General features: G+C 43.0%; 1 protein-coding gene across 1 annotated transcript in view; it reads left to right on the top strand.

Annotated features, from left to right (window-relative positions):
- The first annotated feature begins 604 nt into the window (after positions 1-604).
- unc13a (unc-13 homolog A (C. elegans)) overlaps positions 605-25,382 on the top strand; it is a 48,792-nt gene continuing 24,014 nt past the window's right edge. The window contains exons 1-21 of the mRNA XM_056414500.1: positions 605-716; positions 5,620-5,649; positions 5,736-5,835; positions 6,437-6,554; positions 7,963-8,086; positions 8,838-8,908; positions 9,185-9,239; positions 11,515-11,544; positions 12,371-12,566; positions 15,363-16,166; positions 16,646-16,739; positions 18,270-18,316; positions 18,504-18,582; positions 20,537-20,611; positions 20,699-20,918; positions 22,281-22,508; positions 22,760-22,901; positions 23,440-23,609; positions 23,757-23,872; positions 24,909-25,072; positions 25,164-25,317. Coding sequence (XP_056270475.1) covers positions 695-716; positions 5,620-5,649; positions 5,736-5,835; positions 6,437-6,554; positions 7,963-8,086; positions 8,838-8,908; positions 9,185-9,239; positions 11,515-11,544; positions 12,371-12,566; positions 15,363-16,166; positions 16,646-16,739; positions 18,270-18,316; positions 18,504-18,582; positions 20,537-20,611; positions 20,699-20,918; positions 22,281-22,508; positions 22,760-22,901; positions 23,440-23,609; positions 23,757-23,872; positions 24,909-25,072; positions 25,164-25,317 — 3,039 coding nt within the window. The 5' untranslated portion in view covers positions 605-694. The remainder of the gene's footprint in view (positions 717-5,619; positions 5,650-5,735; positions 5,836-6,436; positions 6,555-7,962; positions 8,087-8,837; positions 8,909-9,184; positions 9,240-11,514; positions 11,545-12,370; positions 12,567-15,362; positions 16,167-16,645; positions 16,740-18,269; positions 18,317-18,503; positions 18,583-20,536; positions 20,612-20,698; positions 20,919-22,280; positions 22,509-22,759; positions 22,902-23,439; positions 23,610-23,756; positions 23,873-24,908; positions 25,073-25,163; positions 25,318-25,382) is intronic.

Genomic DNA, 25,382 nt, shown 5'->3' with positions numbered 1-25,382 from the left:
TAAACTTGGACACCAACCCTGCTGCATCTTCACTTCCCTCATCACCTTCCAACTCTCATCTTTAAATCTTTCAAAACATGCTTTCCTTGTGAAATGAAGTTCTTCGTATAAAGTTGATACCATAGTGACCATTGTTACCATTGAGGATGTAATGACTCTGTCTCTGCTAAGTCATTATTTACCAGTTGCTTGGGGTGATATTGACAAAAAAAACCTCATCACAATATTTCTCTGTTATTTTGAGTTTCGACGTCCCCGCCCCCTTTTTCACGCCATCAGCACCGCCCTGACGTCACTGCCAGGAGCTGTCCACGCAGCGGCGGTGCTGAAGCTGAACAAGATGGCTGTGTGTTGGCGAGCGGAGAGCTGAGAAAGAAGGGGGCTGGCAAAGAGTCACATTTAGACGGACACGGCATTAGATTTCAACAAATACTTTTTTTTAAATACATGAATGCGACGCTGGCGTTCACTCTCAAAGTGTGAAGAATTTTTTAAATATTTTTTTACAAATTATATATCGGTCAGCTGTAACGAGACCTGCCAGGCCCCCACCCCCCCCACCCCCCCTCCGGTCACTGCCAGCGACCGCAGGCTTCTCCATCTCCCGCCCATCGACTCAGTCCCGGGCTGTATTATTACAGATTATCAGCTCGGTGACGGAAACTGGAGAAGAAGCTGGACCTGAACTAAAGAAATGTCATTGCTGTGTGTTGGAGGTAAGAGAACGCGTGTCTGGCACTCTACTTCCTCCACCCGCTGGTGTGTGAGCAGCTTAAATATCTTATCTTTACGCTTTTGTGTGTGGGGGGGAGGTTTACCTATAACGAGACTTCTTCAACATTTTAAGAATAACCGTTTTGCATATGGATTTTTTTTTATTGTTTGATTTGCTTCGATATTAAATGGCAGATTAATGCAAATCCCAAGAATAAGGCGACCACTGCATATTTATATTATATGTGATTATTTTTTTATTTACCCTGAAATACTTCGCTCCTACATGTCTAGTGTGATAGTCTGGTCTCATTATCTTTTACAAAAAACAATTACTATACAACCGGATCGATTTATGTAGTAGGTGTATGCTTTCTGGCAGCCGCTGTCAAACATAGTAAAACAAGATGTAAAACACTCCGTTCACCCCCCCCCCCCCCACCTCTCTCTCTCTCTCTCTCTCTCTCTCTCTCTCTCTCACCGCCCTCTCGTAGAATCGCGAGGGGTTTCATTTATTTATTTATTTTTTCAGATACATAATAAAGCGTTTTCATTGACGTTATCTCTAATGTGGACATTTTAATCTCAGTTTTCGTGCGTAATTGCGCGGACACAAAAAAAAGGCGTGTGCATGAGACCAGTGGCGTCCCTAGGCTAAAAAACATCCGGGGCTAAAGCCCCGGATGTTTTTTAATTAGCCCCGAATGTTAATTTTAAAAAAAAATGAAAAAAAGATTTGGCACACAAGTGGTTAACACCTCCAGGTCGCACGTGACGTCATTCACCCAAAACAGCGGAGTCAGACTGGCAGCAGGCGCACGTAACAGCAAGCTGCTGTCTGAGAGTGTTTCTATGTCTACACATTTCGCTGCTACACGCCTCTGGGCTAAGCCCAGCGCCACCGCTCCCATAACGCGCATCGCTCTGCCGTGATACGCGCCGACACATCCGCACACACAGGTGAGCTCACTCTCACTAGAAAAACTCACTAGCAACAACGATCGCCGTGGGCTAAGCCCCAGATGTATCCAAATCCAAGAGACGCGCCTGCATGAGACTACCGGTTTTAGTCAGTAGGATTTTTGTCTTGAAGCCATGTGATTGGTTGCAGAATTCTTTAATTACATCTATTTGGATTGAGCTCTAGAATGAGAACTGTAACATCCTCTGTCGTTGAATCATTTCAGATTTACCCAATAGGGTCCAAATTGTGTTTCTCCTGTATGAACACACACAGACTCATCACATTGTGTTATGACAAATATCTTCCTTCAGTCACTGTTTGTCATTTGTTGGATGAAGCCAACGATGTCGTCTGTGACGTATTTTTTTCCAGAGAAATCAAAAGAGACATTAAATGATTAATATTTAATATCTGTGAATCATTGCACTTAATAGTCATCCAGTCACAGTAATAATTACATTTACATTCAAAGCATAATGTGATCATTTCTAAAATATATTTGTTTTGATCAAGGAACTTTAATTCTTCTTATGAACCTGATCTAACAGATACGATTTAAATGGAAGTGCATTAGTGTGCAAGAAGCAACAGGATGGATAGATTGTGTCAAATAAAACGTTCTCAATAACCTCCGGTCCATCCCAGAATAATGCTAAACGTTTCATAAGGGTTATAACATCCTTTTTAGAGTCACTATTTCATGAGGTTAAACTGCCTCTTAGCAATGACAAGTTCTCCTGGTGTTTTACAACACCCACAAATACAATAAATGAACGTTGTGACAGCTTTCATAAAATAAAAAAAGACTTATGAATACACATAAAGAAAATCAGTGAAAACTGTTTGAATTCAGACAAATCTAAAGCTCTCTGATGTCATCACAGTTTCTCAAGTTGCACAGTTAATAACAACTCCTTAATAACCCCTCCGCCTTAAACTAGGAGCACCGTCGCTCTGGGAATGTTAGGCCGGTTTGAGCTCTTTCCGCGAAAAAAATCAACTTAATAAACACAATTCCTGATGTCTACGGGAGCAGCGATGTCAAAGTGACTCCTTTAAACTTCTCCTGCAGATTGTGAGAGGTTGTCCCAGGCGTGCAGTGCATCTGAAGAGGCTGCTGCGGCGTTGAGAGCATGGTCGGCGGCCCCTTTATGTCCTGAGGCTTTGTTGGCATGGCAACCGCAATGTATTTGAGTTCTCTGCTGGCATTTTCTCGTTAGCGTCCACGCACTCGGTCACATTCCTGCCGCAATAGGTTAATGTTGATATTATCTTTTTGTTCGGAAGACCTTGAGCTGCATGCACGGTAACAACGAGTCGAGCCGATAAACACCGCGGTGGGCGGCGATGTGTGTGTGTACTCAACTTCCATGTGTCCCGTGATGTTGGATGTCTGTGCCACAGAAGCTGAATAAGCATATTCAGCTCTGGCAGCCGTCCTCTTTGCCGTCACTTCCCGTAAGGAGATGCCAATTCATGCACGATAACTTCATAACAGAGCGAGCCATGAGAGACGTCCTCATTAGTGCCACCTTCCTCTCATTATGGGCATTATTATCTCTTTGCATATGCATGCAGATCCTCAGAAAAAGTGTTTTTGCGAAAGTAGTCAGAAAGTCCAACATCAGAAATTAATACGAAGTAGCAACAAACCGTCCTCGGCTAGTTCTGTATCTTATTCCAACACATTGACGTGTTATACTCATAATGAATAGAGTTACTGGGGAATCTGGAAATAGAGATCAATAATGTTTTAATGGAGCTCTGTAGCGTTCATATTCCTAGCTTGATGATTCCAAGGCTAGAAACTGTAATTATATTGAATATATCCTCTGAAGGATTAAAGTCTTCATATTTTGCACCTACATGTTCAAATGATAATGTTTCCCACATTCAGCCATCAGTCACTAATATAGTGAATACTATTAAAGTTCATAAATTCTGATCATCGCTGATATATATTTCCCAAAGGTATACTATAGGTGTGGGAGTGGACCCCGGCCCAGGCTGTCATGACCTCTCAGTGTAACTGTTTTTCTTAAATGTGCACTTGAGTCATCTCTCCTTTCTTTGTCATAATCTTTAGATTTCTTCCTCCCTGTCTGCCGGTTTGCGTCGTTGTTGTTCCTGGTTTCGGTAGAAATGCTCTGAAGTGTGAGCTCTCTGAAAGCTTCTGATTGGAAAACCTCAGGAAGTACAACAAAAAAAGGAGGAAAAAAAGCCCCTTTGGATCGTCTGCACTGGGGCGTGAGTGAATGTTATTTGTGCAATTTTCCCCGGCAAAGAAAGAGAAGATGAGATTCTGTAATTGCTGTGACAGGGACTTCCATTTCTCATTCGTTCCCCCCCTGCGCCGTATATATATATATATATATATATATATCTGCAGCAGTGGTGGTTTAGTCTCATGCCTGTGAGCTGTAAGCACCCCGACCCCTGTCACACTGACGAGGTTAATTTTAGAGTTGGGGAGGAAGCTCGCATCCGGCTGCACGCAGAGATTAATGGAGCACGAGAAAGCGATAGAAAGGGAGCACACGTGCATACTCGCCACATGGCAGGGGGAGGGGGAGGGGGAGAGAGGGAGAGAGAGGACGGTGTACGAGACAGACGGAGAGTGTTGGCAATGATGCAGCCAAGTTGCATCTGTCATTTACTGTCTGAAGGAAAGATCAAAGTCTGTATTCAGGCCTTCCATCCATGGAGAACAATAATCTTCCTCCCCACTGAGGCGTGGCCGCCCCGCCAGCAGCTAAAGTATCAGGATGTGGATTTGAAGTTGGGCTCCGAACCCCACTCGCTCCTTGCACCTGCCTCGTGAATCGCACGCCGATATCGAAGCGATGAGCGTCGTTCCAGAGGGTCTGCCGGGGCGACGCTATTTTTAGATGCCAATTTGTCCACAACGATTATCATGCCTGTTCTTCCGCTGCCACTGACGAAGAAAAGTGAGTCAGAGTGTGTTCCTTTGTCAGCATCACTTCTGCCACTCTGATGTCTAGAGGCGTTTCTTGATTGAATAACGGGGAGTGTTTATTTATTTTTCAGAGAGCCTCCCATCAGAAAGCCGTAGTACTTCTTCTACGCGACAGAGAATCTTTTCAGGGCTTTGCCGTTGAGGTCCAATTCGATTCTTTTTTGATGTACGCTTATTTCTCTCCTGAAATGTTACATCAGTGAAACGAGGCAATCAGCATGGGATGAAAAGGAAGAAAGAAAAACACCCAGAGCTCTAAATATGAATACCTCACCGCTGAACGCGGGGATGCTGGGCATCACCAGGGTGCCGGATTGAATGAATAATGAAGAGGTCGTTGACGTCATTGTGTGTGTGTGTGTGTTTAAAAAAAAGTCTGGTACCTCAAGAGGTCCCTGCGTGGAGGGAGCCGGCAGTGGCCCCTCGGCGGCGCCTCGTCTGTTGTGCTCCATCTTTTACCCCCCCCCCCCCCGCCCCCCCATCCACCATCCCTCCACCCATGCTGTCAACCATCCGGGAAAAACATGGCCATACATCATTCAGAGAGGACGAGGTGTGTGTGGCCACTCTCAGAGGTCCTGACACCTCCAGCTGAACGGATGTGGGCTTTCTGATGGAGATCCTGGCATTCGGTCCAGAGAGGAAAGAGGAGTCCTCGACCGAGAAGAGTTGACCCCCCCCCCCCCCCCCTGCCATATCCCTCCATCCCTCTTTAGAATGTCAGGCTCCTGTCAATCACTTGCTATATTTTCGTGCACATGAGCTCCATGCAGAGAGGCCTGTAGGTTAAAGCCACATCACGCTGGCAGCCTGAGAAAAAAAGCCTTTGAGGAATCACCGAATTTTATGAAAATATGAAACAAAATGTGAGAACTTTAATGATTTTGATATTTCGGGCTCACTCCCCCCACCCCCTCCCTCCCACACCCTAATTTCTTGTTTTGTTTTCTCCATTTGTTTGCAGTGAAGAAAGCCAAGCTCGATGGACCCCAAGGTGAGTCGGACGTCATCCACCAGGTGCTCATTTGTTGCCGAATCGGAACACAGTATCATGACCACTGGTGTTTATGTTTTTCACAGAGAAATTTAACACATACGTGACCCTGAAGGTGCAGAATGTCAAGAGCACGACCATCGCTGTGCGCGGCGGTCAGCCGTGCTGGGAGCAGGACTTCATGTTGTGAGTGCTTCTGGCCCTCTCTCACATCTTTTGCCCCCTTTTCATCTCACCGTGGCGGTTCCGTATTTTCTTAACCTCTGTCCTTCTTCTGATGTTGCTTAATTGGGGGACTGCTCCTTTTAAATAGCACCTGTAGTGCAATGGGCCTTCTCTCTTCACAGAAAGGCTCATCACTGTATACATTGAACTTTATGCGAGAGAGGAGTTATATTTGCTGCATATGAGCGTTGCTTGACGGCGAGATGAGGAAAGCTGAGTTCACTGATGTTTGGCATACAGAAATATAGATGGTCTCTGCAGTTGTCCAATCTGTGCTCTCTCTCTCTCTCTCTCTTTTATCCCGCCAGCAGCCTAGTTAACAATCACCTACTCTTCCCATCTTCATGAGGAGTGACTCATTTCCCTCTGTAGATTGAATCACAGTGCACATCATACTGTATATTTAAGTGCAGCTCCTGATGGCAGAGACTATATATTTCTGTTGAAAGCCCTCTGTGCAGTGAGGTGTCTTAACACAAGCCTATCTTTTTCTTTCCCCATACGTTTTTCCTAACTCAATTGTCTGTTTCTACATCCACCTCCTCCTCTTTCTGCCGAGCAGTGAGATAAACCGCCTGGAACTGGGCCTGACGGTGGAGATGTGGGATAAAGGGCTAATCTGGGACACCATGGTGGGCACCTTATGGATACCATTGCGCAACATACGGCAGTCCAATGAGGTATACTCACTCTCTCTTCCTCTCTCTAGGTTATACGAGTGCAGTGCCCGTTCATAACGGGTCGACTGCTTGGCCTGTGGTGTTGCTGCTTGCGGCTTTCTTCGAGAACCGCTCATGCAAACAACTCCACACTTGACATTGCGCTTGTTTGGGTCCTGAGCAATACACCTGCCCTGGCCTCATTCCTCTACATTCTTTTGTCATGGCCACTCAGAAACACTAATTAAATGTATATATATATATATATATATATATATATATATATATAAATATATATATATTTATAAATATACATATTTATGTAAATATATTTATATATATATATATATACAGGACTGTCTCAGAAAATTAGAATATTGTGATGAAGTTCTTTATTTTCTGTAATGCAATTAAAAAAACAAAAATGTCATGCATTCTGGATTCATTACAAATCAACTGAAATATTGCAAGCCTTTTATTCTGATTTATTGCTGATTATGGCTTACAGCTTAAGAAAACTCAAATATCCTATCTCTAAATATTAGAATATCATGAAAAAGTATACTAGTAGGGTATTAAACAAATCACTTGAATTGTCTAATTAACTCGAAACACCTGCAAGGGTTTCCTGAGCCTTGACAAACACTCAGCTGTTATAAATCTTTTTTTTACTTGGTCTGAGGAAATATTAAAATTTTATGAGATAGGATTTTAGAGTTTTCTTAAGCTGTAAGCCATAATCAGCAATATTAAAAGAATAAAAGGCTTGCAATATTTCAGTTGATTTGTAATGAATCCAGAATGCATGACATTTTTGTTTTTTTAATTGCATTACAGAAAATAAAGAACTTTATCACAATATTCTAATTTTCTGAGACAGTCCTGTATATATATATTGATATATATTTTGTAATAAATATATATATATGTATATATTTATTAAAATACATATTTATGTATATATATATTTATGTAAATATTGATATATATATTTATATGTATGTATGTGTATATATATATATATATTTATATATATGCCTGCCGAGAGTTATCGTTAGTTAGTTAGTTGGCATATTGATTGTTCTTGGAAGAAAAAATTATTGATCAGCACGTCATCATGTATGAATGTATCTAATAACACTGGTAATGTTACACATTATTGGAAAGAGATGGGCAAAATGAACCAATAAGTTATCTGTCAACCTTTTTGATACATTCTACACATTCTACAAAATACATTATGATTATGGGAAACAATCGTATGATATCCTGCTTTGTTATCTTTGTCATTTATACTAATAAAAGAAAATTAATAAACCTCTCGAGCGCACTAAGAGACCATTTCCACCAAACATAGTTGGACTGGTCACATTTATCACGCAGTACGTGTAGCTGCAGTCATATTTCTCTGCTCCTCACCCCTCTCCAGGAGGGTCCGGGCCAGTGGCTGACTCTGGACTCCAACGCAATCATGGCTGAGAATGAGATCTGTGGAACCAAAGACCCCACCTTCCACCGGCTGCTGCTCGACACCCGCTTTGAACTGCCTTTAGGTTTGGCCTTTCATCACCGTTGTGCTTATCCTACCTCGTGCTTTCCCATGTATCTTGTTTCATTTCATACGTGCTAGATTTGAGATATACAGTATGGATACGCTTCAATAACACCTAATAAAACAGAGATGATACCATTTAACACTATTGCATGAATGACAACCGTTACTACAACATGCAATTTATTTGCCAACCATTTTCATATTTACCATGAGTGCTATTGCTACCACTAATGTACTAACACCACATTGAGGGCTTTTAAATCCATTATTATTGAATACTGTTGCCATGACATGGACATACATCAATTGGATTGCTCTTTGGTTCTATTGCAGTGCTTCTAGATAAATGTACAGAGTGATATATATATATATATATATATTTATCTATCTATATATATATATACATTTGTTGATATTATTATATAAATATATATACATATATATATATATATAAATTTACATATTCATACATATATATATATATATATATATTTCTGAATATATATTTATGTGTATATATATATTTATATATATATATTTACATATATATATATATATATAAATAAATATACATATTTAAATATATGTATTTATATATATATCTACATATATATTTATATTTTTATATATATATGCCTGCCTGCTGAGAGTTATCGTTAGTTAGTCAGTTGGCTTATTGATTGTTATTAGAAGAAAACATTATTTGATGTGCTGAGTAAAGTAAGATGTGTTTGTGTTGTGTGCCGCAGACATTCCCGAGGAAGAGGCTCGATACTGGGCCAAGAAACTTGAACAACTAAATGCCATGAGGGATCAAGATGTAAGAACTTCAAACCCTTCCATGTTCTCATCTCTCTGCACCATCTGGCATCTATATGTCCTTATTCATTCCTATTCTTATTTAATGGTATTTTCTTTCATGATCCCTCTCTGACTCAGTGTTTCCTCTCCGTCTCTTTCTTCATTTCCCTCTAATGACAATAACAGCAGAATTACACAGTCAATATTTTTTTTACCAGGAGATGTGCTGGATCTCATTTTCTAACGTGTGTGTGTGTGGTTGTGCGGTTGTTGTTTTTCTTCTTCTCTCTCTCAGTTTGCCTATCACGAAGAACAGGAGCGGCCACTCCATGCACCGACCACACAGTGCTGTGAGTGTCACTTCTGCATCCGCCTCCTCCTCCCCCCTTCCCCCGCTGTGTCCTTTTCATACCTCCTCTTATTCCTCTCCTCACCCCCGTCGTCTCTGAGAATTTTGACTAGACATGAGGCGAAGCCATGAAGGGAGGGGGGGGGGGAAGGGAGGGAGGAAGGAGTAGGATGACTTACAAGGCGCTAGATCAGGGGTGGGCAAACTTTTTGACTCGCGGGCCACATTCGGTTCTAAAATGTGACAGAGGGGCCGGGCCAGGAGCATTTGGACACACAATGTAATTTTTTTAACCTGGAGATTGCATCTGTTTTTTATACATTTCAATTTAAGGTGCAAAGTTAAAGTAATCGACATTTACTGGAAAGAGATCAATGGAATGACTTTCAACATTCAAAACAAATTATCCAACGAAATACTCAAGCTCAATAATTTCTAATTGTTTTAAACCCCGCAAAATAATGGACGGATTGTCCTGAGAGATAGACTATTAAATATCCTGCCTGCAGCAGAAACTAGAAAGGGGTCTTTAAAGTGAGGGCGATGTGCGGCGTCATCTGGTCAGCATGTGGATGAACCCGTCACAAACAGACTGACAGCGATTTACTCGAGAAAATATGACCCTAAAGCTGACAATTGAAGTTCTATTTTTTTAATTATTCATATCTCTTCTGAAAACACACCTTTACTCATGTGGACCAACTGTTTTGGTGTTTGAAATTAGTTTACCAAAGGTCATAGGTTCACAAAAGCAGTGAAATATCTGAATACAATGCTAGATATATGTAATTGCACCTGTCCATCCTGGAGAGGGGTCCTCCTGTTCTCTCCTGAAGGGTTCTTCCCTTTTCCCCCCTGAAGGGTTATTTGGGAGTTGTTCCTGATCCGATGTGAGGTCAAAGGTCAGGGATGTCTTTGTGTACAGATTGTAAAGCACTCCGAGACAAATTTGTAATTTGTGAAATTGGGCTCTACAAATAAACTGAATTGAAATGAGGAAAACCACATTTTGTATTACCGTTTTTTGAGTAAAAATGATGTGTCTGTCACATTCACCAAAATGATAAAGATGGGACTGAGAAATGACTTCATATTGCAGATAAAGTTTCATGGGGTGTGTGCAAATAAAAAATGACCATTACATATTTTTTTTATATAAATATGTATTGTACATAAAAATAAAAAAAATTCTACATTATATACATGTTGTGAAATAGAAAACAGAACACAACTATTGACAGACTATTTACAATATGGCTTCACTATAATAACATCATGTCATCGTGTCACGAGACCTCTCTGCTGGCCGGGCAGGTGGAGCTGCAGGCGCTGGTGAATCCTCTCTGTAAAATACAAGACTAGTCAGCACAGCGCACACGTTACGGACACCGTGACACGTAACGATGTAAAGACTCTTTCCCGGTCCAAGTGGCTCTCTTCTGGCTGCGTGTTCCTCCTCGTGGCTCCGCAGCCCCTCCAGGCTCCGCGCTGCTCGCCAAAACCACTGCGGCTGTTTCTAAATGAGCCTTACCTGTGTGGTGGGAGGTCCTTTGTGATTTACTGAGTGTTCATTGGTTGGTTTTTTTCGAGAAATTTTGACAGACAAACGGATTGACAAATCACGGTGAAGGGTTTCGTGTGACGAGTTCTTTCCGCGCCAAAGCACACCGGAAGTAAACAAAGTCGCGATTTGGAGAAGTTCGGCGGGCCGGATTAAAAAGCCTAACGGGCCGGATGTGGCCCGCGGGCCGTAGTTTGCCCATGTCTGCGCTAGATGTTCGGTGAATGTGAACTGACAGACGACGGGCTGTCAGACACACACCATCCCCACTGTCTGTCTGTCAGCTGATGATGACACAGTGTGCATAGTATAAATCCGTGGACAGCCGGGGTTGGATGGTGGCCCTGTGTGCGTGTATGTGTGTGTGTGTGTGTGTGTGTGTGTGTGTGTGTGTGTGTGTGTGTGTGTGTGTGTGTGTGTGTGTGTGTGTGTGTGTGTGTGTGTGTGTGTGTGTGTGTGTGTGTGTGTGTGTGTGTGTGTGTGTGTGTGTCCATAGTTACTTAGCAGCATCTGTACAACAGCTTGTTTTGATCTCGGCTCCTTTAGAAGACCTTTTGTGTTTTTTTACTGACTTGCGAACCCCTCGTTTAAATTATGAATTCTCAGGGCTGCACATCTACACATGTTTGTTTACCATGGCTCTGTGGGCTGTTGATCTGTTTAATTTGTCGCCCAAACCTAATTTGGTTTTCTCCAATGCTTTATCTCCTTGCAGGTAATTGGAGTCTGTGGGGAGAGCAGCAAAGTAGGTTTCTTTCATGCATTTCTGCTAATGACTCGGAGTAAGTCTGTATCTATTGTCCATGTCTCACTTAATGTAATGATCTCCTTGTTTAGTTTTCCTCTAAGCTGCCATGAAAATATATTTTCTTTTCTCCACGCGTGCTCGCTGAAGTTCCTTTCGGCTCGTATCTATATCCTCCTAATTAATTTAAAGTCAATCTGTTTGAATTGGATTCATTAAATGTACAGTAAATTAATCTCTGTGGTGCTTGGCGAAGATGCATGTTTTCTTTTTTTTAAAGAGCGTAATAAAAAAGTAAATAGATAAATCAATAAAGGTATATACTGTATATAGAAAACAAAAAAATAAATATTAAATTGGATAATAACATGAGAACATCCCATTTTATGCAAAATCAGAAACTACATTTTTAGTGTTATTTATTATTTGCTGTATAATTCTAGTGTTGGTTTTCTTTTGTCACATCATTACAAACATAAAACAATAACAAACATAAATCAATAACAAACACAAAACAATAACAAATGCAAAACAATAACACACACAAAACAATAACAAACATAAAACAATCACAAACAGTACAGGATAAGAAACACAACAACAGTATATGTGGTAAGAAGAAAACAAAATACACACAATGCGACGCTACAGTACAGCACATTAAAAGTAAGTAATACATACTATTAAAAGTAAGTAATAGAAACCATTAAAAGAAAGTAATACATACTATTAAATGTAAGTAATAAAAACATTAAAAGCAAGTAATACGAGCCATAATAATGTACAAATCTGCCCCATCATCCTGTTCTCGTTTCCGCGTGAACAGACGAGGATCCGGACAGCGCCGTGGACGACCGGGACAGCGACTACCGCAGCGAGACCAGTAACAGCATTCCGCCCCCCTACTACACCACCTCGCAGCCCAACGCCTCCATGCACCAGTACCCCATGAGGAGCCAGCAGTACGGACACTCCGGCAGCGGAGACATCCACGAGCTGGACTACGACCACCGGGCCGTGAGGTAACGAACACCCGCAGTGGTTTCCCTTTTAATGAGATTACAACGGCTGGTGGTCATGATGTTTCAACAACAGGGGGACACGAGGGTTTGTTTTGGATGAGTGAAGAAGAAAAGAACGTTTAATATTAAAGGTTAAGCTTAAGCAGATATTCCCATGGGGAGTTGAGCCCTGCGGCCCTGTTTTGTTTCGTTGTACTGTACATGGTAACATGTTGTCTCTCCTCTTCTAGAGAGACCCTGGCCTCAGTGTATACAAGCACGCTGGGGCAGCACAGTTCTTGTATACAGGTCATGTACACAGTGTGAAGTGGGCCTTCCGTGTGTGTGTGTGTGTGCGTGTTGAGTGTGTGAGCATCAGAAACTCCCTGTGATCGCCTTTGTGCAGAAACTAACAGCATTTCTGTTAATTATCTTTGCACTTTTCTTATTTTTTAAAGGCGGCGGGTATTTTTTTAAAGTGATGCGAGGCTCCGAAAAAATTACACAGAAAGTTGTGACCTTTTCATTTGTTTAGATCCAGATGGGTAAAAATGCATCTTCAAGTGAGATGTCTTTGTGCAGAACGGATACATTCATAATTTCAAGTAAATTTAAGCGACGGGGGATGAAATCGAGCTGTTTTTAATACAAAATGTCCTCTTTTTGTCTCGGTGCTTTCTTGTTGGGGAAGGAGAGCTTTACAAAACAGGATTGTTTTGCTCTAAAAAGACAGATAGATAGATGAAAGACATACACACGTAATTTAAATAATAATAAAATAATAATAATAAATCATTATTAACTAATTATTAACAGCTACACCACCTGCCTCAGAGTTCCTCTCAACACCTGACTGGTATTTTAAGACGAGCTTGACAAACTGTGACCCCCGACCTGTGCCCGGCTCCGTTTGGGTACAGCTCTCTTTGAAAGGTTTGCACTGAGCTCCACTGATGCTCCTCTCCCACCTCTCCCCTCTCCCCCTACCCGCCTCCCTCCTTACTCCTCTTACCAGACGCTATGATAGTTTAGACTCGGCCGCCAACGGGCTCAGCGATATCGACTCAGGCTCAGGGTCGAGCCGGCGCACCAGTCGTCGGTATTCTCTAGACAGTAGGCGTTCACTGTCCGATAGGTGGGTCTCTGTACCTCCTCGCCAACTCCTCCTCCTCCTCCTCCTCTTCCTCCTTCCTCTTGCTCCGGCCTGTGACTCCGTCTCGCTGTGACGTCAGTGGTGGACTTGTCCCGTCCTCCTCGCTCGCTGTGCTTGCATGCATGCGCTCTTACCCTATCTCTGTACATGCATATGTTCATACTCTTTTATCGAGGAAACGACCGCTCCTGCATCTTTATCTCTACTCTTGTTCCTCCATGGTGAAGAATCACAAATCCGTATCAAGTGATGTATCGCTCTCATCTTCGCCTTTTGTTAGATTCTCATGAGTTTTGCGCAGTTTTGTCTTTTCTTCTTCTTCTGTGTGTGGTTGAGTGATTGACAAGTTGTGTGTGTGTGTGTGTCGTCTCATAACAGTCAGAGAGGTTAATTGTTGAAGTGTGTGTGTGTGTGTGTCGTCTCATAACAGTCAGAGAGGTTAATTGTTGAAGTGTGTGTGTGTGTGTGTCGTCTCATAACAGTCAGAGAGGTTAATTGTTGAAGTGTGTGTGTGTCGTCTCATAACAGTCAGAGAAGTTAATTGTTGAAGCGTGTGTGTGTGTTGTTGCGGCAGCCTGTCATTACAGCCTCATCCTGTATGTGAGACCTTAAGAAGAGCCCTGTCTTGTTCTGGGAGTCCCACACACGTTAATTACACACATTATATTTTCATAATTTCCACCAAGACAGCACGAAGCAGTCAGCCCGATAATGGGGCAGCAGAGAGGCCGAGACAGATTGCATACATCTTTTTCTTCATTTCATGGTGTTTTTTGTTTGTCCTTCGCTATAAGAAAGAGGACAGACGCGTGTGTAGACTCAAACATTGTGCGAGCATTTGTCCTCATCTGTGCCGGTCTGTGTGTTGGATAAGAGAGAGAGAGAGAGAGAGATTGTGAGATAGGTGATGAAAAGAACAGCAGTGTGGTGATTGTGTGAGTGTGTATGTGTCCATTCATCTATGCTTGTGTATCCCTTCTGGCTCACTGCCCAAAATCCATAATACAGTTCTCTCCTTTACGCCTCCTGCACCTTGTGTTATTGAACCAACATGACTGTAATCAATAGAGGCTCAACCATATAGTGTGTGTCTGTGTGTGTGTCTGTGTCAAAAAATTGTTTTTGCATGCGTCTCAAATCTCTCTGACTCATGGTCTGCCTCGATGCCTAATAGCCTCATTCATCATCATGAATAAATATTATTCACTTATTTATTTGCAAAGAGAGCCTGGCTTTGTCGTGCCAGGGTAATAAATTACCCTCGGCCTCTCCAGGTTCCCTGACGACGTCTATTTATATCTTTAAATCGTGACAAATGTGTTCTCATGTTTTTTGTTGTTGTGCCAATCGTGTGCTTTTCGTATTGCGTGTGTGTGTCTCTGTATTAACCCATTAGTAAATAGATGAATCTCCTTGTAGTTATCACTGCCCCCCCCCTGATTGTTCTTATTGGTTGGATAAAGACACTCCTCCACTCCAATTGGTTAACTGTCTCCCTCCCTGGCCACCGACACAAGTTCTTTACATCTCACCGTGACAGCCAAACTCCTCATTGTGTGGGTACTCCCCTCGTTTGGGTTGGACCCCCGTGTGGGTGTGTCTGCATTACGTAACACGTGTCTGTGTCCCCCCCCCACCCTCCCACCCTCCCACCCTCCCCTCAGTCCCACCGACAGCCGTTACGCCTCGTCGGGCGAGTTGAGTCGAGGCAGCTCTCAGCTCAGCGAGGAGTTTGTCGGCGAGGAGCGAGACGCCCTGCGAGGCTCCGAGTTCTACGACGAGAACGACTCCTGCCACTCCTCCGTCAGCTACGGCAAAGAGGGTTCCCCGGTCTGGGACGGCGAAGACCCCCAAGCCGTCTACAGCGACGATGGAGGCTACCTCAAAGACGGAGGGGAGGAGGGGACGCTGTATGCCGAGGCGGAGGGCGACTCGTACGGCGAGGGAGGAGAGTACATCTACGAAGATGGAGAGGAGGGGCCTTTTGAGGGAGAGGAAGACGTGTATCCTCTGGACGGCACTCTCAGTGAAGACCAGGAGCCGCCCTACACCCCGACACCCACGAGCACCGCCGCCGCCGCCCCGATGCCCCCCTCTGACGGCGCGCCCTCCGCCAGGCCGCCGCTGGAGAAGCAGCCGTCGTTGCGTCATCAGCAGCGGCAGCATCGGCCGGCCCCCGATCAGCTCCAGGCCCCCAGCACGGCCCCCACTCTATCTCCGGCCACGCGGGACGACACGTTGCCCCCGTTCAGCGCAGCAGAATCCGCCAAGCCCTCGTGCGCACCCGCCCTGCCGCCGGCGCTCTCCGACGCCACATCGCAAGCCCCGCCTCCGGATCCGGAGCTCCCGGGGCCCGAGACCGAGCCCGAGGGGTCGCCGGAGGAGCCTCGACCTCCCGAGCGGCCTCCGGCGGCAGAGAGCGAGCCTCCGGTTCCTGAAGAGAGAGCGGAGGAGCCACCTGTTGCAAGGTGAACACCGTGCACACACACACACACACACGGACACACACACACACACACACACACACACACACACACACACACACACACACACCTGTCAACCTATTAGAGGACACATTACAACAGGCTTTCTCTGTGTGTCAACACGAAGGCAGCTACAAGCCGTTCACCTCTCAGTTTATTCAAATAACAATAAGCATGTTCAGTCTATGCACACACTGACTATACAAAGGAGGAATATCTGAATAGGAAACAACGTTACTACTGCCAATAAAGGGTTTTGTAATGATTATTTTATATATATATATATTTTTTATCCTCGTGTTTTCTCTTACGCAGTGTGCTAAATCAACAGAGTGCCACTTTAATGTGGTTACTATAACTAGAGAGTCATCGCCATAATGACTGTAGTGTACATTCAATACACGATCTAATGGGAAACACAAATATTGAATATTGGTGTTTTCTTCTTCCAATCCTTCTTTGAGCTTCCCGAGGAGGCAAGTCATGGAACCCGGTCCCGCCAGAGCCAAAGCAAACTGGCTTCGACTTTTCAGCAGAGTACGAATACAGCTGCAAGAGGTACGAGCTGCATGTGTGCGCGTGTGTGTGTGTGTGTGTTTCTTAGTGTACAAAGCTGTGCATCCCGTGCCAAGTGAATGCCATGGGCTCAGAAGAGTGAGTCATATATTGTCTGTTGCTGTTGCTCTGGTGTAACTCCTAAGTCTACTATTTGAGCTCACTGATTGGTCCCTGCATGTCTTATCATTATTGTGTTATTGTGTCTTAGTGACTGCTGTGGATTTCATATTGTCTTGTGTTTAATTGATCGCTTCTGTTTCCCACCCTTGTGCTTGTTTTGCCATCTCATCATTTTCTTTTCAGTCGTTTGCCACCCTCGTAGCGATTTGCATGTTGTCCGTTCTGATTACCTGCGATGGCCGGAGCGGGCGCTCAGGTGGGTGTGGCCAGTGGCATGTTCATCAATAATATCATTTCACGTTTCACGCACCCCCCCCCCCCGTGGAGCTTCGTAGATATTTAAAGGCGAGCCGAGCAACAGATGCCGTCAGCCTGCTAAGTGTCACTTTTTAAAAAGCCTCGTGAATATTTCTGTCCGTCAGCGTGACGCGAGCGTCACCGCTGTGTGTCATCCTCTGAGCGGGCAGACAGACGAAGAACACGTCTTTCAAAGATAGAGCGGATAGAATTAGAAGAGTGATTACACGGCCCTCCATCTGGCCAGTAATCTGCTTTTATGTCCTATAATTCTCAAACACGGAGCCAATGCTGATGTCAGTGATCACCACACTCGCACAACTCGGCTTCATCACTCTCCTCATCGCCTCCCTTTTTTCGATATCCCACTCGTACCGCTGTTGTACGTCTCATTTGTGAACTTGTGGCCACAGCTACTCGTGAAACTTGACTTGAAACGGTGCTTTTTGCTCAGGAGCACCACCCGCTATCGCTTGATGTTGCCACTCTCAGTGTTTACAGGCACTATATATACGATGAGATGCTTAGTTATTATTTATTATAGGATATATATATATATATATATATATACTTCATTTTATATTTTACTTGTATACATCTATATCTTTCATCCCTATTTTTTATATTTTATATTTTATTCTCGTGTGTTTAGTTTATTGGTGCTGCTACTATGATGACAAATTTCCCCTTGGGGATTAATAAAGTATATATCTATCTATCTATCTATTAGATTAGATTCTAAAACTTTATTAATCCCCAGTGGGGAAACTCATTTGCCACCAAGTCATACAGACGAAAAAACACACTACAAGGAACAAACAAAACCAGAAGATGCCCCATAAAACATGACCATCAGAAAGATGCAAAAACTAAAAAAAAGGTGTTAATTAAAAAATCAAACTGCTGCGAGAACAAAAGCCCTTCTGAGTAGAACAGCGAGGCATCCCGAGTCGCTCACCGCATGAACTTCTGAGTCCATTAAAAACACGCTGTAGTGGATGGCCTTCAAAAGAAATGATTGTTTTTAACTTGGCCCTTGTCCTTCACATTTCTCCAGCCTGCAGCTCTGGTGCTCGCCTCTCTGCCTCATCTCATTTGTCTCTTCTCCCTCAGGCCCGAGGAGAAAGTGTTGGCATCGCCTCTCTGCTCTTATCAGCGGGGTAAGTAACCATGATGCCGTTAACCACGAAGGTCATTGAAAAAAAAAAAAAAAATCGATATAACTCGCCGACCGAAAAGACGAGCCACGCCTGCATGTTTCTTTTGCGTGTAGGATGTGTCACGTCCAGGTTCTTGCGAGCGACTTGTGGCTGAACTGGTGTTGAACGCTCTGTGCATGTGTTCCAGGATGGGCGGTGCTCTGTACAGCATCGACAGTATGCCAGACCTCAGGAAGAGAAAAGCTATGCCTCTCGTCAGAGATCTGGTGAGTTTCTGCACTAATCACTTAAAATTCCCCCGACTGAGTGTCTCACATCTCCCCAGTCCATTTACCACACGGCTCGGCAGCGAGAGCCTTCATATCATCAACCTACTCCTGTTACCGTCTAATTCTCAGAAGTACTTTCTCATCTAATTATCTTTACCGCATTGATTTTTTTTTTTTTATCTTCATCTTTTTCGTCCCCGCTGTCTGATTGTTTTACCACGCTGCATTACTTCCTCATCTCAGCTCCCAGGCGATACATTTCCCTTCTTATTACAGCCTGACAGGCGACCTGCGGGGCCAAAGAGGCCCACCGGCAGGGGCCAGAGGTTTCCTCTGAGTGACACTGACGTTCGCTAGACGCTGTCATATAACACACCATTTAATTTCCTCACGCCGTCATCGTCCCCATGTCTCCCTGACACTAAGAAATACAAATCCTAGGGGAGAAAACGGTCACTCATTATCCCATTTCTGCAAATTATCTTTAAATTACACGAGGCTCTCATTTTACTTCAATCAGAATATTGAACGACCAACCCTGCCCCCTACAAATTGATTAAATTGTGTCATTGAAAACCATAATGTTCAGGAAATTCCCCCGATGCTTTTTCACTGAGAGTTAGACGGTTGAATGATTGAGCTTCCAACTTCAAACTAATTAAATACAGCATACTAATAAATGAGTTATAGATCTGCTGACAGGCATATTTTATTACCTTGACTAGCTGTATCCCGCTGCTTCCAGTCTTTACAAAGGCTATAACCTTATATTTAAGGGATAGAAGATAGTGGTTTCAGTCTTCTCTAACATTAAGCAATAAAGAAAATAAGCATACATCAAAATGGTAAACTATTGTTTTTACACTGTAGTCAGTGGTGGTTCTAGACCATTTCAGTTGGGGGTCCAGGCTTTTTAGGGGTAGCAAACACATATAGCACAACTAAAACATCCGTAGCCCCTGCAGTCTACATATTGATGTCTTTTGTTCAGTAAAGTGCTGTGAGAGTGTGTGAAAATGCCAGCAGTTCATGAATGTGTGTATCAATGGGAGAATGCCATTTAACACCCCGATAGGGTTGGTTCTCCAAAAGACTAATTACACCCATAAGTCATTACGATAAACTCAATAATACTCATTCGGTGCTAAATATTAACAATATCCGCGGGGTGAAATGATGTCGGAAAACATTGGCCGCAGTTGTGAAATATGGCTCTATATATTAATGGCCTGCGTCACCACACACACACACACACCAGTAATTAGCTCACATGCTGTCTTCATTAATACTCAAAGTCACAGTGACTACGCACCGACAGGCAGGTGCACCGATCATCCTCTACCTCACACACACACACACACACACACACACAACCTATCAGTGTTTCCGGTAATCGGTCAGACAAGCTGCGCGGCCCTGGCCTAATGAGTGGCGATACTTCATTCACACATCAAATAATCAAGTCTGGTTGCAGCTGTGACTTCCTCCCCCTCTTCACATCTCACCCCCGTATTTTTATTGTGGATCTCCATTTTTGTTTGGTCAATACAATACAGCGTATGTTTATATGTGCAATAAATGCATCCATATTCCACATTTGTATTCTCTCTGTCTTGCCCGTTTTCTCTAATATTAAATCTCTCTCCCTCGTTCCTCCCACCTTCACTGCATTGCCACAGGCTATGGTGAGTAATACGCACACCATTTAAAAACACTTCGGTTATGAAGGTATAATCGCGCTTATGAGAGGAAGAGCGTTAAAATTCTCTCAGCTGTCACCTCCAGTTTGCTATATAACTATTGAGGAGGAGGAAGATTGCCAGACAGAGAGTAATAATACACATTGCTTCACAGGCATGCTCTGAGATTTCTCTTGATAAAAAAAGAAATAAGATATTGAGGTGGGAGATGAGAGAAACTGACCCCTCCCTTTTTTTTTTCTTCCTCTCAGTCCTTGGTTCAGAACTCCAGGAAGGCTGGCATCACCTCGGCCCTGACGTCCAGCACCCTGCACAACGAAGAACTGGTCGGTGCTCATTCACCATATTTATTCAAATTATTCGAGTCCAAGTGAAAAGTTAAGTGCCATTTCGCTCCCCTGTCCCCCTTCTAGAAGTGCCATGTTTACAAGAAGACCCTCCAGGCCCTCATTTACCCCATCTCCTGCACCACGCCACACAACTTTGAGGTGTGGACAGCCACCACGCCCACGTACTGCTACGAGTGCGAGGGACTGCTGTGGGGGATCGCCCGCCAGGGCATGCGCTGCACCGAGTGTGGAGTCAAATGCCACGAGAAGTGCCAAGATCTGCTCAACGCCGATTGTCTGCAAAGTAAGAGAAAAGTCAGACGACATTAGCGTAAAGCACTGATACGAAGCTGGATTTTAAATATGGTGATGTCAGATACAGTAAGAAACACACGTCAGGCTAGTTTAATATTTACACTGCAGATAGGAGATTTGTGTTGATATTTTCATCCAACTCTTGGCAAAGAAAGTGATTTTTTTTTCTTTTTCTTGTAGGTTTTTTCTCTTTTTTTTAAAGAAATGGAAATGAAATGGCCAGAAAATTGTGAAACAAGACAACCCAGTCAGTTATTTCAGATGTGGCTCATATTAGTTTGTGCCATGCAGGCACACTTAAATTTACCTGCATGAGTAGAAACCTCAAATACACTAATCAACCTGAAAATTAGCATGATGTGTTCCCTTATATATTTGAAGACTATAGCCTAATATTGTCTTTTCATAGCCCATAATATTCTGCGGTGTTCAGTGTGAAATGATGAGACAATATAGCGTGACACATTTACAGGAGCTGAACAACCATTTCAACTTTGTGTTGTTTTCTTTTATTAATGATGGTAAACTCTCCAGTCCATCCATTTCCTCTTATCTCTATTTGTCACAGCCAAGCACACCGCCCTCTTTCTCCTCTCTCACTTCCACTTCCTTATTTCTTCCTGGCCTTCTTGAGAGGATATTAAAAGCCATTTGTCTTTTGTTGTCCTCCGCCTGTTTTTTTTCCTGTCTCTCTTTGACTCAGCATTTCAGAGCTCTGCAAGTGTGCCCGCCGCTCGCTCATGAAACACAGCCACGTTTTTCATCACCCTCACAGTCTTCTTATCTGCTCTGTATTCTAAATTGAAATCTCAGTGTAAAAATCTTGTTATAATTTGTAGAAATGTATCCTCCAACTTTCTGCTGTTCTATTGTTCAAAAGCCAACGTATATATATATATATAAAATATATATATACAAGATATATATATAATATATATATATAAAATATATATATATAAAAGATATATATAATATATATGTATATATTATATATATATATGATAAAAATGATATATAGAATACATACAAAAGCCAACATATACAGTATATATAATATATATAAAATATATATATATATGTTGGTTTTATAAATGGATATATGAACAACAGAACAGCAAAAAATTGGAGGATACATTTCTACAAATTCTGAAAAGATTTTTTTGTTATATATATATATATATAAAAACAGTACTCAAAATATAAAATGGGAACCGATGTAGGGTGTATTGAAGAAGACAAAATAGATACAGAAATATACACAGAAAACCTCCATTACTGTGCATTCATATATATATATTTCTCATACAAGTCTAATCCTTTTCTTTCTCCTCTTAACTTTCACGCTAACCAGGAGCAGCGGAGAAGAGCTCCAAACACGGCGCGGAGGACCGAACCCTGAACATCATCATGGTTCTCAAAGACCGCATGAAGATCCGCGAGAGGAACAAGCCAGAGATCTTCGAACTCATCCAGGAGGTGTTCACCGCCCCCAAGACCACCCACGTCACCCACATGAAGCAGATCAAACAGAGCGTGCTCGACGGCACCTCCAAATGGTCGGCCAAGATCTGCATCACAGGTGAGCGTGGGGTCAAATCAGAGCCGGACGTTTACTCTCAAAGTCAGAGGGGACGCCGCATGTCAGGGGTTTGTGTCTGTGAAAAAGAAAAAAAAGGCAAGCTGGCATTTGTAGGAAGAGAGCACAGGTGGCGTTTGTGGGGCAGTAGAGCAGCAGGTCGCAAGGTTTAACAGACATTTGTTTGCGCACACACACACACACACACACAACACACGGTGGCTGACAGACTTTTTTCCCCTTCTACTTCCTAGTGTTGTGTGCCCAGGGTCTACAAGCCAAAGATAAAACTGGGTCCAGTGATCCTTACGTCACCGTCCAGGTGGGAAAGACAAAAAAAAGGACCAAGACCATCTACGGCAACCTCAACCCGGTCTGGGAGGAGACGTTTAACTTGTGAGTCGGGAACTCTGGGAAACATATTTTAGGCCTTCAAATAGTGTTTTTTTAATTTCCAGTTACTATGTAGTTTTAAAAATGTTTTTATAGCTATATAAGGTTAGCTTTAATGTTGTATTTTAGGAGAAAATGTTGATCACTGTGTCTAAGAGCCCAATGTGCACAGCTTAAAGGTCAGAGGACATTTGTCCTTCCATTTAATGAGTGTTAAATGTACAGTATATCTTGTGTAGCTACTCCAAGTACTTTCAAAATAATATTAAAATATATATACACACAGTTTTAAATATTTTTTTTCCAGAAACAATTTAGTTTGGGCTAAAACCAAAACATATTTGAAATATTGGCCGGTGAAGACATGAACTATTATCACACATTTGAATCCTATAATCCAGTTCAAACATTTCTATCTGCTCTCTGTTCAGTTTATTAGTTTTTTCGCTCCCAGTCGTGAGTCATGATAGTAATCCGTCTGCTCTTCTTGGCCACCGGTCGGCGTGAATACGATACTTGGCTGACTCTCTGTTTGTTTCAGTGAATGTCACAACTCCTCCGACCGCATCAAGGTGCGCGTGTGGGACGAGGACGACGACATTAAGTCTCGCGTAAAGCAAAAGTTCAAACGGGAGTCGGACGACTTCCTCGGCCAGACCATCATCGAGGTCCGCACTCTGAGCGGAGAGATGGACGTCTGGTACAATCTGGGTCAGTTGAACGGTCTCGCGAGGTCACGCTGACATCAGCAGTTTGTTTCTTTTCCACCTCACGTTGCCGTTTGTGTGACCTAACTTCTCTGAACCGGATGTTTTCAGCTGGGTAACTGTGCTGCCGTATGTCTTGTGCTCTTCACAGACAAGCGTACAGACAAATCAGCCGTGTCTGGAGCTATCCGCATGCACATTAATGTAGAGATCAAGGGAGAGGAGACGGTCGCCCCCTATCACGTTCAGTACACCTGTTTGCATGAAGTAAGCTCAGTGTGGTGTCTGTTTGTGTGTTTAATCAAACTAAAAGTCATTAATTATATCAAGAGCTGTACTTAAATGCTGTGTTCAGGTACCGGTGTATGATATGTGACCTTTTACCTTTTTGATATTTAGGAATATTGTCATTTTGAAATCTACCACATTAACTTTGAACGGGTACAGGTACTCGGTGTGCAGTGGTGACATCACTGTCTGCATAGCAACATGTATAACATGATGCAGCCAATGCTGCAGAGTCTCTACTCTGCATTGTATGAAGACATTTAGGTCAGATTGGGCATTCAATAAAAAAAAAGTTGAATATGTTTATTATTATTTAGATTAGATTAGATATTCCTTTATTAGTCCCACAGTGGGGACATTTCAAAATCATAGCAGCGGTGCACATCAGAGCATTAATAGAAAAATAAATATAAAACACAATACTAAATACTAAATACTAATACTAAAATTCTAAATATACAAAGGAAAAATAAAGTGCTAAATTTATAGATTTTTAAAAAATTAAAAAATAGATTTATAGGTTTATATTACTTTTTCTTCTGTGCATCTTTGAGTCATCGTTATGAGCCATCCCAAACCGGTTAATTTCACATTAAACCTATGTGAACGTGAGGTTTGCTTTGATTGATTGTTGGCCAATCGCAGCCTCGTATGGAGTCAATAATCAGCCCATTACTCTACAGAGCATATTAGCTGAACCTCAACAGACACACTTGCCCCGTTATTGCTGCACGTAAGTGGCCATAAACCACGTAGCCGACTCACAAGTCAAGACAGCACCTTGTGTTCATAATGGAGTTTAATGGCTGCAGCAATTTAAAGATAAAACAGTTGTTGTAATCTGCTCTGTGTTTGTAGAATGAAACATCTAGAAACTTTGATTGCAACAAGATGTCCAGATGCTTGTATGTTTCTTTGCCTTCTTCTGCATATTTTCTCTCACTCTCTCCTATCTTCTTCTTTCCACCTGGTACATTTCTCCCTCTAACTCTTTTCTCTATTTCCGTCTGTGTAGAACCTCTTCCACTTTGTGACAGATATCCAAAACAACGGGGTGGTGAAGATCCCCGACGCCAAAGGGGATGACGCATGGAAGGTCTACTTTGAGGAGACCCCCCAGGAGATCGTGGACGAGTTCGCCATGCGTTACGGAGTGGAGTCCATCTACCAAGCCATGACGTATGTGACCGCCTCACTGAAGGCTGTGTGTTCGGGTGCATTGCCGGTTTCTCTCCATCCTTCATTAATGCTGTATTTGCTCTCTTTGCAGTCACTTTGCCTGCCTGTCATCGAAGTACATGTGCCCAGGTGTGCCTGCAGTGATGAGCACCCTGCTGGCTAACATCAACGCCCACTACGCTCACACCACCCAGGCCACGAACAACGTCTCTGCCTCAGACCGCTTTGCTGCTTCTAACTTTGGGGTCAGTAGATCCAACAATAAGGCTTGCAGGGGGGGGAAAATCATAATTTGCTTGATGAAAAAAAA

The sequence above is a fragment of the Pseudoliparis swirei genome, chromosome 5 (assembly GCF_029220125.1).
Source record: "Pseudoliparis swirei isolate HS2019 ecotype Mariana Trench chromosome 5, NWPU_hadal_v1, whole genome shotgun sequence".
In the NCBI taxonomy this organism is placed as follows: domain Eukaryota; kingdom Metazoa; phylum Chordata; class Actinopteri; order Perciformes; family Liparidae; genus Pseudoliparis; species Pseudoliparis swirei.
Note: the sequence above shows the minus strand (reverse complement) of the source record. Positions and strands in the feature narration are given on the sequence as shown.